General features: G+C 42.3%; 1 protein-coding gene and 1 non-coding gene across 7 annotated transcripts in view; both read left to right on the top strand.

Annotated features, from left to right (window-relative positions):
* The first annotated feature begins 9,093 nt into the window (after positions 1-9,093).
* Positions 9,094-9,165, top strand: TRNAF-GAA (transfer RNA phenylalanine (anticodon GAA)). The gene has a single exon. It is a non-coding gene; the product is annotated as a tRNA-Phe (tRNA).
* A 4,139-nt stretch (positions 9,166-13,304) lies between these two features.
* ZNF451 (zinc finger protein 451) overlaps positions 13,305-18,441 on the top strand; it is a 90,128-nt gene continuing 84,991 nt past the window's right edge. For 4 of the 6 annotated variants that reach the window (XM_086370973.1, XM_086370970.1, XM_086370971.1 and 1 more), the window contains exons 1-2: positions 13,305-13,556; positions 13,919-14,002. In XM_086370973.1, the coding sequence (XP_086227099.1) occupies positions 13,536-13,556; positions 13,919-14,002 (105 nt within the window). In that variant the 5' untranslated portion in view covers positions 13,305-13,535. The remainder of the gene's footprint in view (positions 13,557-13,918; positions 14,003-18,441) is intronic. The other 2 variants (XM_086370975.1, XM_086370976.1) reach the window with 2 other exon arrangements.

Genomic DNA, 18,441 nt, shown 5'->3' with positions numbered 1-18,441 from the left:
TGTACAATTGTTTGAACATTCTTTGATATTACCCTTCTTTGGGATTACAACGAAAACTGACTTTTTCCAGTCCCATGGCCACTGTTGAACTTTATAAATTTGCTGACATATTGATCATCTCTAAGGATTTGTATTAGCTCAGCTGGAATTCCATCGCTTTCACTAGGTTTGTTCACAGTAATGCTTCCTAAGGCCCACTTGACTTCACACTCCAGGATGTCTGGCTCTTGATGAGTCACCACACCATTGTGGTTATCTGGGTTGTTAAGACTTTTTTGGTACAGTTTTTCTGTATATTCTTGCAACCTCTTAGTATCTTCTACTTCCGTTAAGTCCTTGCTATTTCTGTCCTTTATCATGTCCATCCTTGCATGAAATGTTACTTAGACAGCTCCAGTTTTCTTGAAGAGATCTCTAGTCCTACCCATGCTATTGTTTTCCTCTATTTTCTTGCATTGTGCATTTAAGAAGGCCTTCTTATCTCTCCTTGCTATTCTCTAGAACTCTTCATTCAGTTGGGTTTATCTTTCCCTTTCTCCCTTGCCTTTCACTTTTCTTCTTTCCTCAGCTATTTGTAAAAAGCTCCCGAGACAACCACTTTGCCTTCTTGCATTTCTTTTTCTGTGAGATGGTTTTGGTCACTGCCTCCTGTACAATGTCATGAACCTCTGTCCATCCTTCTTCAGGCACTCTGTCTACCAGATCTGATCCTTTTAGTCTATTCATCACTTCTACTGTATGGTGGCTTAGATGGTAAAGAATTTGCCTACAATGCAGGAGCCCTGGGTTCGATCCCTGGGTCAGGAAGAGCCCCTGGAGAAGGGAATGGCAATCCACTCCAATATTCTTGCCTGGAGAATTCCATGGACAGGGGAGCCTGGTGGACTACAGTCCATGGGGTCATAAAGAGTCGGACATGACTGAGCAACTAACACAATACAACTGTATAATTATAAGGTATTTGATTTAGGTCATAGCTGCATGGCCTGGTGATTTTCCTTACTTTATTCAATTGAAGCCTGAATTTTGCAGTAAGGAGTTCATGATCTGTGCCACAGTCAGCTCCAGGTCTTATTTTTATTGACTGTATAGAGCTTCTCCATCTTTGACTGCAAAGAACATAATCAATCTGATTTTAGTATTGACTATCTGGTGATGTCCATGTGTAAAATCATCTTTTATGTTTTTGGAAAAGGGTGTTTGCTGTGACCAGTGTGTTCTCTTGACAAAACTCTGTTAACCTTTACCCTGCTTCATTTTGTACTCCAAGGCCAAACTTGCCTGTTACTCCAGAAATCTCTTGACTTCCTACTTTTGCATTCCAATACCCTACGATGAAAAGGACATAGGTTTTGGTGTTAGTTCTAGAAGGTGTTGTAGCTCTTCATAGACCTGGTCACACAAGCATTGTACATGTGCTTTAAGCAATACACTTAAAACAAGCAGTGATACATGTCATGAATAGTTATATTCTGTGAGAACTTCACTAGAGAATTTTTTTTTTTCATCCTGATCATTGGGGTCAAAAGTGTGGTTATAAGAAAAACAACAACTTTCCATTTTTATAGAAAGACAAAATTTGGTAAGCAGTGCACTTGAATAGTTGTATGGTTCTTACAGGCCTGCCTCCCTGGTGGCTCAGGTGGTAAAGAATCCTCCTGAAATGGGAGAGACCTAGGATAAGTCCCTGGGACAGGAAAGTCCCCTGGAGAAGGGAGTGGCTACTCCACTCCAGTATTCCTGCAAGAAGAATTCCATGGACAGAGGAGCCTAGCAGGCTACAGTCCATGGGTTCACAAAGAGTCAAACCCCACTGAGCGAATGAGTTTTCAGTTTCTTACAGGCCTGATCCAGATATTGATAGCTTATGGTGAATGGTATTGGATTCGTGATCTCCAAAGAAGAAGAATTTGGGATCAGGGGACCAGGCATGATCACTCAAGAGCTTTTGTATAGGAGAGTTTTATTAAAGTATGAAAAAGGGACAGAGAAATCTCACATAGACATCAGAAGGGGGACAGAGAGTGCCCTGCTTGCTAGTCTTTAGCAAGGAAATTATATTCTTTTTAATTCTTTATTACAATAAATCAAAAGAAAGTCTCAAGTTGGTGAAAATTTTACCAGACCCACTCCCACAATTTACATTTTGGGATAACAGGATTAGAACTTAACAGTAGAAAGATCCTACCAAACACACGTTTCTGACAAAATGTGGCCCACTGGAGAAGGGAATGGCAAGCCACTTCAGTACTGCCTTGAGAACCCCGTGAACAGCATGAAAAGGCAAAAAGATAGGACACTTAAAGCTGAACTCCACAGGTCAGTAGGTGCCCAATATGCTACAGGAGAAGAGTGGAGAAATAACTCCAGTAAGAATGAAGAGACGGAGCCAAAGCAAAAACAACACCCAGTTGTGGATGTGACTGGTGATGAAAGTAAAGTCCGATGCTGTAAAGAGCAATATTGCATAGGAACTTGGAATGTTACGTCCGTGAATCAAGGCAAATTGGAAGAGGTCAAACAGGAAATGGCAAGAGTGAAAGTTGACATTTTAGGAATCAGTGAACTAAAATGGACTTGAATGGGTAAATTTAACTCAGATGACCATTATACCAACTACTGTAGGCAAGAATCCCTTAGAAGAAATGGAGAAGCCACACAATAAAAGAGACCAAAATGCAGTACTTGGATGCAATCTCAAAACGACAGAATGATCTCTGTTCGTTTCCAAGGCAAACCATTCAATATCATAGTAATCCAAGTCTATGCCTCAACCAGTAATGCTGAAGAAGCTGAAGTTGAATGGTTCTATGTAGACCTACAAGGCCTTCTAGAACTAACACCCAAAAGAGATGTCCTCTTCATGATAGGGGACTGGAATGCAAAAGTAGGAAGTCAAGAAATACCTGGAGTAACAGGCAAATTTGGCCTTGGAGTACAAAACGAAGCAAGGCAAAGGCTAACAGAGTTTTGCCAAGAGAGCGTACTGGTCATAGCAAACACCCTCTTCCAACAACACAAGAGAAGACTCTACACATGGACATCACCAGATGGTCAATACTGAAATCAGATTGATTATATTCTTTGTAGCCAAAGACGGAGAAGCTCTATACAGTCAGCGAAAACAAGACCGGGAGCTGACTGTGGCTCAGATCATGAACTCTTTATTGCCAAATTCAGACTTAAACTGAAGAAAGTAGTGGAAACCACTAGACCATTCAGGTATGACCTATATCAAATCCCTTACAATTATACAGTGGAAACAACAAATAGATTCAGGGGAATCTATTTGTCAAATAGATTTGACAAATAGATCTGATAGAGTGCCTGAAGAACTATGGATGGAGGTTCGTGACATTGTATAGGAGGCAGGGACCAAGACCATCCCCATGGAAAAGAAATGCAAAACAGCATAATGGTTGTCTGAGGTGGCCTTACAAATAACTGAGAAAAGAAGAGAAGCGAAAGGCAAAGGAGAAAAGAAAAAACATACCCATTTGAATGAAGAGTTCCAAAGAATAGCAAGAGATATTAGCAATATCTAGCAATAGCAAGCAGAGATAAGAAAGCCTTCTTCAGTGATCAATGCAAAAAAAAAAAAAAAATAGAGGAAAACAGAATGGAAAAGACTAGAGATCTCTTCAAGACGATTAGAGATACCAAGGGAACATTTCATGCAAAGATGGGCACAATAAAGGACAGAAATGGTATGGACCTAACAGAAGTAGAAAATACTGAGAAGAGGTGGCAAGAATAAACAGAAGAATTATACAAAAAAAGAGCTTCACAACCCAGATAATCATGATGGTGTGATCACTCAGCTAGAGCCAGACATCCTGGAATGTGAAGTCAAGTGGGCCTTAGAAAGCATCACTCCAAACAAAGCTAGTGGAGGTAATGGAATTCAGTTGAGCTATTTCAAATCCTAAAAGATGATTTTATTAAAGCACTCCACTCTATATGCCAGCAAATTTGCAAAACTCAGCAGTGGCCACAGGACTGGAAAAGGTCCGTTTTCATTCCAGTCCCAAAGAAAGGCAATGCCAATAATGTTCAAACTAGTGCACAATTGAACTCATCTTACATGCTAGTAAAGTAATGCTCAAAATTCTCCAAGCCAGGCTTCAACATTATGTGAACCGTGACCTTCCAGACGTTCAAGCTGGATTTAGAAAAGGCAGAGGAACCAGAGATCAAATTGCCAACATCCACTGGATGACCGAAAAAGCAAGAGAGTTCCAGAAAAACTGCTTCTCCTCTATTGCCAAAGCCTTTGTGTGGATCACAACAAACTGGAAAATTCTTAAAGAGATGGGAATACCAGACCACCTGACCTGCCTCCTGAAAAAGCTGTATGCAGGTCAGGAAGCAACAGTTAGAACTGGACATGGAACAACAGACTGGTTTCAAATCGGGAAAGGAGTATTTCAAGGCTGTATATTGTCACCCTGCTTAGTACATCATGGGAAATACTGGGCTGGATGAAACACAAGCTTGAATCAAGATTGCCAGGAGAAACATCAGTAACCTCAGATTCAGAGATGACACCACCCTTATGGCAGAAAGCAAAGAAGAACTAAAGAGCCTCTTGATGAAAGTGAAAGAGGAGAGTTAAAAAGTTGACTTAACATTCAGAAGACTAAGATCATGGCATCCTGTCCCATTACTTTATGGCAAATATATGGGGAAACAGTGGAAAGTAACAGACTTTATTTTCTTGGGCTCCAAAATCACTGCCGATGGTGACTACAGCCATGAAATTAAAAGACATTTGCCCCTTGGAAGAAAAACTATGACCAACCTAGACAGCTTATTAAAAAGCAGAAATATTACTTTACCAACGAAGGTCCATCTAGTCAAAGCTATGATTTTTCCAGTAGTCATGTATGGATGTGAGAGTTGGAGTATAAAGAAAGCTTAGTGCCAAAGAATCGATGCTTTTGAACTGTGGTGTTGGAGAAGACTCTTGAGAGTCCCTTGGACTGCAAGGAGATCCAACCAGTCCATCCTAAAGGAAATCAGTCCTGAATATTCATTGGAAGGACTGATGCTGAAGCTGAAACTCCAATACTTTGGCCACCTGATGCAAGGAATTGACTCATTTGAGAAGACCCTGATGCTGGCAAAGATTGAAGGCGGGAGCAGAAGGGGACAACAGAGGATGAAATGGTTGGATGGCATCATGGACTCAATGGACATGAGTTTGTGTAATCTCCAGGAGTTGGTGATGGACAGGGAGGCCTGGTGTGCTGCAGTCCATGGGATTGCAAAGAGTCACACAGGACTGATCGAATGATCGATCGGACTGAACTGAACTGAACCAGACCTACTCCCATAATATACATTCTGTGATACCAGGATTAGTCAGAAGGTTTTCAGGAAGGAGAAACTGTGCTCAGGCAGGATACATTGTTTCTATATAATCCCTAGTACAGAGTTTAAACTGAGTTGTTGTGTAGACATCAGTTCCAAGTGTAAAGAAAATAAACTGTTTCATGTGGCTAAGACTAAGGAATGTAGAGAGAAAAAGCAAAAACAAGACATTTGTCCTTTCGTCCTCCTTGAGAATTCCAGACCCCTGTCTTCTCCTTGAGAATCCCAAATCCCTCTTTCCTTGGGGACCCCTGGACTTCTTATCAACCCACCTAGGAATTGACTCTCTCAGTATTTCACGCCTGTATTCCATTGTCGTCTAGACAGTCCAGTGCAGAGGCCCTTCTTGAATGGGAAATGTGAATTCAAGAGTCAGTTCCCTTCAGCTTTGTTGCACATGTGCTAGTTAAGAGTACTTGATATGGGTTCTTTTATCTAGTTTGGAGAGCATCCTTTAAATGTTGTCTTTATCAGTGTGTATAATCTCTTAGTTGTAGTTCCCAGGGCATCTGATCTTTATTCAAATATAGATTATTATGATCACATTTAGAAAAGCTTAGAATATTATTCTGCTAATTCAATTAAGCTTTATAATAATGTAACAGAGCACCAAGGAACCATCTTGGACATGGATAATAAATGCTAAGCCTCAGTAAATAGAAACCTTTAATATCCATGAAGGTATACTACTGAGACATAATTTTCCTCTCTAGATCATTCTCCTTTCTACTGAAGTGAAGCCACTCAATTGTGTCCAACTCTTTGTGACCCTGTGGACTGTAGCCTGCCAGGCTTCTCTGTCCATGGGATCTTCCAGGCAAGAATACTGAAGTGGGTTGCCATTTCCTTCTCCTTTCTGTTAAATCCAGCCAAATTAATGCTTATTTGTTCAAAATAAGTCTGGTTCAACAAACATGGCTGATTATTCATGTAATTGCTCATATGGGATCTTCTAAGTTGGCTGCTGCACTGGAGCCTTTCATTAGGATCTTCAGAGTAAACTTCTAAAAGGCTCTCAAGGCCGAGAAAGCCATGCCCATGGCTTGCCTTCAGATTTTGCCTGTGATATCTCCTTTTTAAACATCCAGAATATCTAGATTCTTGCACATGTCAAGAGACAATCCATTTCATTAGGTTCATAAGTTTGCTCAGAACTCGAGTCTCCAATTTCTGGAGGAACCAGATAGACAGAAAAGGAAAATATTTTAGTTTTACTCAGAGGTGTACATTACCAAATTGTTGTAAATCTTAAGTAGCTTGTAGAAAAGGGCTTTTCAACATCTGAAAAACAAAGATTAGAAGCCAGTAGTATGTCAGACAAGTCATAAAAATTATAATAATATTTAACTGTCCATCTAATCCCATATAGTTAATCTTTGTTCCATTTGAGTCCAGTTTTTTTTCTATTAGTTTTGTCAACCTTGTCTCATGATTAAGGATGATCAGATCAGATCAGATCAGTCGCTCAGTTGTGTCCAGCTCCTTGCGACCCCATGAATCGCAGCACGCCAGGCCTCCCTGTCCATCACCAACTCCCGGAGTCCACCCAGACTCACGTCCATCAAGTCAGTGATGCCATCCAGCCATCTCATCCTCTGTCGTCCCCTTCTCCTCTTGCCCCCAACCCCTCCCCACATCAGAGGCTTTTCCAATGAGTCAACTCTTTGCATGAGGTGGCCAAAGTACTGGAGTTTCAGCTTTAGCAACATTCCTTCCAAAGAAATCCCAGGGCTGATCTCCTTCAGAATGGACTGGTTGGATCTCCTTGCAGTCCAAGGGACTCTTAAGAGTCTTCTCCAACACCACAGTTCAAAAGCATCAATTCTTCGGTGCTCAGCCTTCTTCACAGTCCAACTCTCACATCCATACATGACCACAGGAAAAACCATAGCCTTGACTAGATGGACCTTTGTTGGCAAAGTAATGTCTCTGCTTTTGACAGTGATAATTTCAAGAGGTTTGTAAAGTTTTTGTTAATGTTTGTATGATTTGTCCAGTGAAGTGGTTGTCTTGATCACTGGATTGTAGAACCTATATTCCAGGCGGGAAACATATTTTCTAACCTTTTCCTTTTCACTGTGAAGGCATCAGCCCTGTAGCCAGGGAAGGCTTTAATTCATCAAATAGAAACGGAGGTTTATTAGGGAGCCAGGAAAAGCTAAGCCACCATCTTGGATTTCTCAAAGCCTTGATTTTTTTAAAGTTATAACTATTGTCTATTCATTTAAAATTCACTGATTTAGGAGTAGACTGTTGTCATGTTTTAAGGACATCAGGATAGCAGAAGTCTGACCATCAAGGGTTAACTTTTTGTAGAAGCAGAATGAACTTTATTTATATGTGTCATAATATTCATAGATCATTGTGAAATGGTACTCAATTACTTTATCAAAGTAACAAAATATTTTTAAAAAATATAGATCATTTAAAGGCAAAGAAATTTACAGAGTCTGTTATCAAAAGTCACATTCCAAGAAAATTTTGTATTCTTAACAGAGAAAACAAAATTGCAATGTGATACCAGCTTACTGTTAATAACAAAATTTGTTTATCTAGTTAATTTTAATTTAATCTTAGAAAGTCCTTTCTATAAATCTTGAAGAGGTAGTATTTTTCTAAGGCATCAGAGTGAAACAATAGCTATCTATAATGACAAAAAGGCTCAAGATGACATGCATAAAATCTGACTACAATGCAATTGACAGAAGTAACTTGGTTACTGCTGTGACATGTAACACTTTGAGATAGTAACTAGAATTATGACTAAAAACACTTTACCAGGACATACAAGATCTTTATGAATTCTGTACAATTTCTAGATTATCTGTGTTGGCGACGTATACCATCCAGGATAACCTGAGAAGATTTATTACTTATTTGACCATACTTCCCATGCACCTTCCTATCTCTTCTCTAGGGGCTCTTCCCGACCCAGGAATCGAACCAGGGTCTCCTGCATTGCAGGCGGATTCTTTACTAACTGAGCTATCAGGGAAGCCTTTTAACATACCAAATGAACCTAATTAGTTTAATATCTATCTTCGGGAGGCCTAGGGCCTTCCCAGGTGGTGCTAGTGGTAAAGAACCCGCTTGCCAGTTCTGCCAATGCAGGAGACACAAAAGACACAAGTTCAATCCCTGGGTCAAAGATCTCCTGGAGTAGTAAGTAGCAACCCACTGTAATATTCTTGCTGGGAAAATTCCATGGATAAAGGGACTTGGTGGGCTACAGTTCATGGGGCTGCAAAGGGTCAGACATAACTGAGTGACTGAGCACATTGGGATGCCACTGAAGCATCCCAAAGTTATCCAGAGGTCAAAAGAACTTTATTAGAAATTTGGTCTTAGAAAGTTTCATCAAAAATATAGAGTTTAGAACATTCAGTGAGACAGGATCATAGGTCCCTGTGAAACTGTAGTTACTCATTCAGCCAAAGTAACAATGAAAGATTTCAAAGGTAAATATAGAAGAGATCACTCAGGTAAAGAAACTTACAGTCTGTTATCAAAGGTGGTTCAATATCTCAAGAAAACTTGTATTATGTACAAAATACTTTTCTTGGGGTCCACTTTCCACAAAACTTATCACTCTCTGTATCTCTTATTTTATTTGTCCATTCAGAAACAGCCACCTGTAAGTCAGATTTATTTCCTTTTCCCTTAAAATGTAATTCTGTTCCTCATACCTTCTTTTGCAGCCATCTCCTGCTTCCATGGGCTTCCCTGATGGCTCAGTTGGTAAAGAATCCGCCTGAAATGCGGGAGACCTAGGTTCAATTCCTGGGTAGGGAAGATCCCCTGGAGAAGGGAAAGGCTACCCACTCCAGTAGCCTGGAGAATTCCATGGACTGTATAGTCCATGGGGTCTCAAAGAATCAGACACAACTGAATGACTTTCACTTCACTTCCTGCTTCCTTTACATATTGAAATGTTTCCCTTATCATTTTGGTAGCTTTAATTATGTGTTGTCATTTTTAACACTTAAAAAAAAAACCCTCTCTCTAGTGAGAAACAAGAAGAAAGCAATTGTGAACTGTTTGTCATGTTGGCATTCTCTGATTAGCAAACTTAAGAACATGTTCTGTAACCTCCAAAACATGCATTTTCCAAAAGCATAAATTCTTTTCTCAAAGTGGCACAAGACATGTTTAATAAATGCAAGCATCCTTAGTTTCTCTCTTTCAAGAAGACACCAGTAGGTAAATTTAGATTTGTTTTATTTGTAAGCACTTACTTTTCTTTAAGCCAATTAAATAGAGCTCATTTACACATTAACCCCAGCAATATTTTCCAAAGACAAAGAAACATACTGAGAGATACATATATCCAGACAGAGATCTCATTTCATTTTTTTGTATTTATCAGGCATTGCAGTTAAATTTATTAGTTTATAAATAACAGAATAGTCAAATTTACACATTTGATTTAAAATCTTCTTTTTTCCCCCTTGGCTTGAAGTTTTACTAAGTATCCCAATGCTGACGTCCCAGGAAAACTGGGCTGTATTTGTACTTCAAGGACATGATAAGAATTAACTTCAAGTTTTCTTCTGAGAATATTTTTATTCTCTGAGAGATAGTGTTCTGAAAAAAAGTATTGTATCAAGCTAGCTTTCTCTAACTGCACATGCAAAAAGAACAAGTTTTGGAATTTCAAAAGAGTTTCATCTCAACTGATTTTTTCTGGAGCCTAATGAATATTGTGACCACATGATGTTAAATTATTTTTTCCTTATTTATAAGTTTATAATTATTGGTTGACCAGTCTGCAAAAATTTTCTAGGGGTCTGTCAGATGAAATTCAAGGAGCACTTCTCATGTTGAGTCAAATTATTACTACTATATACTCACTGGCAAAACCAAAGGAAACCAAATCCTTGCCAGCCAAACAGAAGCCACAAAGCAAAAAAAAAAAAAAAAAAGCAAAACTCAAATAGCCCAAGGCTTAAATTGGCTTCCAAGTCCCCCTAAGCCTGTGGCCTTAGTCCAAGTGGCACCTTACAAACAGGATGAAAAAAATCCTCCAAAGGGAACATAAGGTTCGCCAGACAGACAAGGTCAAGTGGCCTCAGAGTGTATGCCGGAGGACTTACCAAAGTGCTGGCAGAGGTGTCATGACATCCAAAATGCTACTTTTCTCCTTCCTCAGAATATTTTCTCAGCAGGAAGTCAGGACTGTTGTGGGCAGGAGAGGGGCATGTCCTCAAGGGAAAGGTAGCTTTGGCAGCTGCTAGGGAAGCCTCTCTCCTATCTTCCATCCCTGCCCCTATACACCAACTACCAAAATGGAAGTCTGGATATGATTGGGAGATGGCCCTGTGGTGGGGGAATGCCTGGCCATTTGGCCTCCAGAGGCATCTCCCAACCACCCTCTGTCCAACCACCCCCCCCCCCCCGGCCACCCCCCCCATCTCCAGAGGCTGGCTTGGAGAAAAACTCAGTCTAATCAAGCCTAGCAGCCCCACAGGGCCACCTGCCCACCAGTCAATCCCAGACGAGCCCCCAAAATTCTGTTGCCAGAACTCAGCCTCTGTTCACTGGTGCCAAAGAGAAACATAGAGAGTTTTGGGTGCAGTAGAAAAGGGTAGCTTTTATTGCTTTGCCAGGCAAAAGGGGCCACAGTGAGCTAAGGCCCTCAAGACTGTGTTGAACCATCCTTCCCCCGCCCCACCGCGGGAGAGGTAGTGAGAAGTTTCAGTGTTTAAGGAGAAGGAAGTGATCAGCTCAAGGACAGTTCTTGGATTGGTTGGCACCAAGGTGAAGTTTCAAGCATCTCCAATTTTGTTTCAACCAGTTCACGATCTATGTTCTTGTGGTCAGCAATTTTTATCTGGGGATGGGGGGTGCTGCTTCCTGTAAAAACAATCTAGGAATATGTGTCAGGTCTTTATATCCTTCAGGGAACTGGGAGTTTGGTAACTGTGCTATGTGGCAGAATTATAGTCTAAATTGTTACCAGTTCCTTAGCCCAACAGCTATTCTTTGTTTCTACATCTTCACATTTCCCAATCACTAACTCTTGAGTCAGCATTTTGCTTCAAAAGGCAAGGACACAGGGGTTTGTACAGTTTCGAGGGTATGGGTGAGTCCAGAGGTCAGGCTGGAGGGGTGGCTTAGGTGTTTTGCCCACCCAAGTGGTGCTGTGTGCAGGGGGCATGTACAGTATCCTGCTTTTGCTCTGGGCTCTTCAGAAGTAACAGTTGAATTTCTTGGTCTCCTTTGTTCAGAATTTGCCCTACCTGTGCTTGCATTTTTAGTCCCATTTAGTTTCTCTGTATTCTGTTGCTATAAGAGAAGCACGTCGAGCTGCAAGCACTGCAGCACTGCAACAAAGGGTCCCAGCCTGTCCCATTCTTATGTCGGTAAAAGTGAAACTGTTGGTGGCTCAGTTCCTTCTGTCAAGACTCTTTGTGACCTCATTGACTTAGCCAGCTAAGCTCTTCTATCCATTGGAATTCTCCAAACAAGAATACTGGGGTGGGTAGCCATCCCCTCCTCCTGGGGATCTTCAGAACCCAGGGATGGAACCCAGGTATCCTGCATTGCAGGCAGGTTCTTTAAGTTCTGAGCCAAGTACATGCCAAAGTTTAACCATTCCATTCCCAGTCAATAGACATTTAGATGTTTTCCAATTTCTGCTGTTACAAATTTGTGGTAAATAAATTTTGTGTGATGGTTTTCCTACAGATTAAATTATGTCCTCACGATAAATCCTTGCAATGAAAAGGATTGAAGAGTTATGGTCATACTTGGGCTCTTGTTTTCCAAATTTTACCCATTAACTCCTACCTACAGTTAAAGTAAATTTTCCACTCAACTCTCAGAAGCACGTTAGAAGAATTCTAAATATAAGTTTTGCATAGACATTTAAAAATTTTAGAAATATTTACTTCACATACAACTTTTGGGAAACACAGCAAGCAGGTCTCTCATTTTCAACTTGCTTCTACAAATTCTCAAACTTACGATGTATAAAAGCAATTGAACTCATAAAGTCATGGTGGAAATGTGGGAAGTACAGAATTAAGCAATAATTACTGCCTGTAACAGGTAACAGATGTTGGGCATGCATGCAGACAGGCAACAAAAGCGTCTAAGAATTTTCCAACTTAAACTCTTTTCAAAACCTTCGAGTAGGTATTTTTGGTAAGGCAGTAAGTGAAAAAAATGAGAACACATATCTGAACATAAGTGGACTATTTTACAGGTTTTTTTGAGTGTGAACACTGGAAAACAGTCAACTACTCTATTTCACTAACCTACTACCTGAGAACATCTTTAAAAGTTCGATATAGTATCACTGGTCTAGGGCCCAAAAATACAGTTGGCTGGACCTCGGGTCCTAGACGTACTGAATCAGGGTTCTCCAGCCTTGCCAGGTTTCTTCAGGTCAACCCTAGCCTTCCTCCTCAGGTGCGTCAATACAGGCTCTGAGTGGCGGCTGACATGGCGAACAGGTGAGCAGGATAAGACTGCCTCAGATTTCTATTCTGATCTTCAGCTCAGTTCAGTTTAGAGATTCTGATCTTAGTCTTCAGCTAAACAGCCAGATTTCCGACCCGTCGAAGAAAAAAGCACTAATAAATTAGTGCTGCATTAACACTCAGCCTTGAAGGTTAAGATTTATCAGTGAGCTTCGCTTCCACAACAACACAGAACCCACGCCTACGCCCTCCTCTCCATCCTCGTCCCCCTCCTTCCCTGTGAAACAGGACGCAGCCAGTCCTCCGCCCGGCGAGCGACAGTGACGTCAACCTCAAGAAGCGCAGGAGGGGTCTTTTCCCCTCCAAGGGTTAGGGTCTTTTCCCCGCGCTGTTCCAATGCCTCTTTGGGAGGTTTCGGTGTGGGCGAAACTACAGTTCCCAGCAGCCCTTGCGTCGGGGGAGTTGGCCCGAACTACAGTTCCCAATGGTCTTTGCGGCGGGGGCGGGAAGCCTGGGCGGCGCGAGGGAGGCTGGGGGCCGCGGGCCTAGCGGGCTGCTCTTCCCGGGAAGCGGCGTGCATCCCTTTACGCCCGCGGCGTCGGTGGCTCGGCGGCGTAGTCGGCGGCTCAGCGGTCACGCGGCGGCGGGTCACGGCGGCGCGGGGCTGACGGCCGGCCGGGCGGGGGAGGCGGCCGCGGAGACCGCAGCGCGGGTGCCGGCAGGCGGGCGGTCGCAGAGATGGGAGACCCAGGGTCTGAGGTGAGTCGCGGGCTGGGCCGGGTGTGCTGGAGGCTCAGAGGGTGCGGACTGGGCCTGGGGGCCTATGACCCGGGATCCGGAGCCTGGGGGCCCAGGGGCGTGGGCCTGGGCCGGGGGCAACAATGGCCGCCCGGCCCGGCCCCGGGGCCGCGGCTGGGCCCGGGCGCGGCGCGGGTTCCGAGGCCCGTTGGCCCCGTGGGCAGGCTTCCTTCCTCGGGAGAAGGGGCCGGCGGGGGCCTGCGGTCCCGGGACTGGGGCTCCGGGCGGTCTCCTCGAGAGCTCTGCCTTTTCATTCCCTTTGGAAAAATCGCCTCCTGCGAGCCGTGGCTGTCTGGATAACCGTGTTTTGGCTTATTTTATAGATAATAGAATGTATCCCTCCAGCTGGGCCTGAGGCGTCCGAGTCAACCGTGGAGGAAAACGAAGATGACATCCAGTTTGTGAGTGTAAGTAGCAGCGGTATTTGGGGTTTTCCGAGTCAGAGATTGTGCGGGACAAGCCGCGATGTGATTTCCCCTCGCCTGTTCACTCATCGTCCAGCAAACGTGTGGACGTCTCATACCGACTGGACACTTTGGAGCAGGTCACAGGAGCAGGTATCAGACTGGACAGTGTGGAGCAGGACACAGGAGTGGGTATCAGAGTGGACACCGTGGAGTAGGGCACAGGAGTGGGTATCAGAGTGGACACCGTGGAGCAGGCACAGGAGTGGGTATCAGAGCGGACACCATGGAGCAGGACACAGGAGCGGGTATCAGAATGGACACCGTGGAGCAGGGCACAGGAGCGGGTATCAGAGTGGACACCGTGGAGCAGGGCACAGGAGCGGGTATCAGTGGACATCGTGGACCAGGGCACAGGAGTGGGTATCAGAGTGGACACCGTGGACCAGGTCACAGGAGTGGGTATCAGAGTGGACACCGTGCAGCAGGACACAGGAGTAGAGCGTTTGCCCAGAGAGAGGTCTCGGCTGCCCCCTTAGCCATCCCAGAGACTGGCCTGTGGGCCTGTTGAACCCTGGATCATGCCTCCCCCTCTCCTTTGCACATGGAGCCGCTGGTGTGCACAGGGTTCTGGTCTCCTAAGACTGTGTTTGAATTGAGACCAGAGTAACTTCTGCAAGATGGCCCCCAGGTTAGGGAGAAGGGGCGGCTAGTGAGGGGGAAGGAGGCCGGCTGCAGGAGGTCAGCATCAGAGCCTGTATGTCTCTGTAGAGTGGAGGCAGGTGCCCTGAAGACCTCACTGAGCTCTGAGGTCACCCTGTTACATCACAGTCCCGCAGGCCAGGTTCACAGTGAGGGGCCTGCATCACAGGAGCATCCTGTATCTTTCTGTGTTTATCCCCTTCTGACAGAGTTTTCAAGCATGAGGGAGGGGAAGTGTGCAGAATCCTGCTCCCCGCTGCAGACCTATGGAATCAGGATTTGTAGGTAGGGCCCAGGAATCCTCATGTTGTTGCAGGGGTGTAGGAAGCTCTGAACACAGTTAGAAAAACATTGGTTGCAATAACCGAAGGAGGTGCTGTGATATATTTGGGGATAATTTCCACCTCAGACTGTTAAAGTTTTATAAAGATTCTGCTTAAAGTAATATTTTAGTATCCTCGTTAGCTGGAGAATTGTACTGTAAAGGATTCTTTTTGAATTCTGCACTTAGTTGAAGTTTTGTTATTGAAGGAGTATAATCTTTCTTTTGGAGAAGGAAATGGCAGCCCACTCTAGTGTTCTTGCCTGGAGAATCCCACGGACAGAGGAGCCTGGCAGGCCATGGTCCATAGGGCTGCAGAGTCGGACATGTCTGAAGGGACTAAGCATGCATACACGCAGTCTTTCTTTAATTCCCTGTCGGATGTGTATTTGTGTATTTTGGTTCTTGGGCAGTTTTAGTTTTCAAAGATTGGTTATTAAACAGTGTCCTCTATGTACCCCAACATTAGACCATTGTGATGATCTGTTGTGCTGTGTTTCAATGAGTTTGTTTAGGAATCTTTCACAAGATCTTTTCTTGGCTTTTTTTGCCTTTGCCCCTCTATGTGGTATGCTGTCCTTTTCATTTTAAATTTTTTAAGTTTTGGGGGATGGTGGTAGAAGAAATTGAACTCTGAAGTTTGTTTGGCTCTTTAGGATAAATGTTTCAGGTTCTCCCTGAATATGGCAAAATTTATGAATGGAGAATATTTACTTTGGCATTTTGTGGAAATTAAAGAGGGACACACTTCTTCATGAACTATAGGGCTTACTTTGAGAGTCACAGATGGACTCTACAAAAATAAGATTTAAATATATATATATATATGTACTTTGTGGAATGGAGAATTGTATTGTAGCTTGTTAGTACCTAATATAAGCTTCTGTTACTCTGAAGTTGAATATTCTTTTAAGTATTACTTTAAATGTAGAGGATCTGTTTTATCTTTGTATCCAGAATAGAAAATACACAACCAATGTAATTGTGTTCAACTTGATCCATTTTGTATTCATCTCTCTTTCCAAATATAAGTTCAAAGGTTTGCTAGTTCCAAATGGATAAGTGACTTACATGTATTAATGCAATTACAGTACCAGAAGAAACCTATTACAAACATTCCTTCTGCCTTTTTGGTGATAAAACTTCAGTGACAATAAAAACACATTAGAAACAGAATCTTTTACTTCACTCTGTAACCCAGTCTATATCTGACAGCTCTGGGTATTGCTTGTTCAATAAAGATAATGACTAGTTCTGTGCTTAAGATTTTTCAGATACAAAAAGCACACTGTGATGTTTCTTCTTGATTTACTCTGGGTTAGATTTATTAGTTCATTCTTTGTCTAACTCTCCCATCTTTAATCCGTGTGTGTCCACCTAGTGGTACGGTAGTCTTTGTGTGGTTTGGAAAATGCAGAGTTCAAAACTAAACTTAGCATGCTGAAGGAAAGGAAGGCTGTAGATGTGGAGATGCAAAAATGAGCCCTTTCATTTAAATTTTATTGAAATACACATACAGAGAATTGCACAGTTCGTAACTTTACCCTCTGATTTTTTTTCAGAGCCAGCACACCTGTGTAAACAGCGCTTAACTCAGGAGACAGAATGTTATCATAAGGTGGTGGTTTAGTCGCTAAGTTGTGTCCGACTGTTGGACTCTTGCTACCCCGCTGACTGTAGCCTGCCAGGCTCTTCTGTCTGTGGGATTCTCTAGACAGGACTACTGGAGTGGGTTGCCATTTCCTTCTCCAGGGGGTCTTCCCGACCCAGGGATCAAACCCCAGTCTCCTGCATTGCAGGCAGATTCTTTACCAACTGAGCTATGAGGGAAGCCCAGATGTTACCATACACACTTTTCATTTAGGTTTTTTGCTCTAATTTTCTAAGTTAGTGATATTTCCTTTCCCTTTTTCAGCCATCATCTTTATTCTCTGCATCCTTTGAAACTGCGGATATGTTAGTTAATTTACTCCCAGAGAACCGTGTTAACTTAGGGCTAATGACATGATCTTTCACAGATAAGAGATATACTTTAGATAAGAAGGTATCAGAACTGCTGAGGCAGCCTGTTATAATGTTGGTAACAGCACGTGAGGTTTAGGCTTCAGTCAAGATGATTGGTGTAGTGTGGAATCGTTGAACATGTGGAAATAGGGAAGAAAATCCAGGTATATTTTCATAAATTATTTCAAGGGGTTTTGGACAAATAGGGTGGTTTTTGGCTGAGTGTCTTGGGGTTGTAACTAGCTCAATAAATGTTTGAGCTCATAATATGTTAAGTCCTGAATAAAGTACTTTAGAGCTGCAGAGATTAGCTGTAAATAAATCCTGCTCATAAGTGTCAGTGTTTCAGTGTGAGAGATGAGATAGGGAGGAGGACTTTGTAAATAGTTGTAGGAGAGAGTTCTTTTATAAAAAGTACATGGTGCAAAAAAAAAAAAGTACATGTGCTATAAAAAAAGACATGATTTTCGGTTTGTTACTTTTGCACAGGGAGCATTTTGTGTTTATATGTGTTTAAAAGGGTAGTTTGAGAAGAAACAAGTCATCAAAATGAGAAAACAATTATGCTTAGTTCTGGAGGATACGTTTTTTGTTTTTGTTTTTTAAATGGAAGAGGAGCAGTTGGGACAGATAGTATAGATTTTGAATTGTGGACTAAATTTGAATTAAAGTAGGCATTTGGGAATCATTTGAAATGTTTGAATCAGGCAGGACTGTAGAAGTTCATTATGTCTGGAACTTTTCTTTGTGTGGGAAAATATATCAATTATTTAGGGTTTCAGATTAGATTTTTGCATCTGTGCTCAAATTCATGTTGTTTGTTTTAGACTGAAGTAGACTATCTGCCTTTTCTGTAGACTGTATTTTAGTATATTCATGTCACTTTTCAGTTAGTAGGTAATTGGTGTTGGCATTGTATGAGAATCAGTTTTCTAATAACAAGATGAAAGCTTTTTTGGAGAAGGAAATGGCAGCCCACTCCAGTATTCTTGCCTGGGAAATCCTATGGGCAGAGGAGTCTGGTGGGCTACAGTCAGGGGGTTGCAAAAGAGTTGGATAGGACTTAGCGACTAACCAGCAACATCATCTCATAGAGGTACAAAATTAAAGAAATAGAAAACAAATTAAAGATGAAAGCTTTTTATTTCTTTAAAAATATTTTTTAAACCTTAGAATATTAAACCGTGTTCCTCAGAACAGAAGCTGTTTTGCTTCTGCCTGTGCTCCTGCCCCTAAATTGTTTGGCCTTGGAATAGAATTCTTTGACTTTGTTACTGATATGGAGGGAAAGAGTTGATAGATGGAACAAATTTAAGAAAAAAAAATACCTTGTGATCAGAGAACCACATGCGTTTATACTTTTTGATATAAGCAGCCAGTGTAAACATAATAAATTACCTTTTCTTAATATTTG

The sequence above is a fragment of the Bos grunniens genome, chromosome 23, assembly GCF_055505025.1.
Source record: "Bos grunniens cultivar Pamir isolate PY7600 chromosome 23, Bosgru_T2T1.0, whole genome shotgun sequence".
Taxonomy (NCBI): Eukaryota; Metazoa; Chordata; class Mammalia; order Artiodactyla; family Bovidae; genus Bos; species Bos grunniens.
The sequence above is the reverse complement of the archived record's forward strand: the minus strand, read 5'-3'. Positions and strand labels throughout refer to the sequence as shown.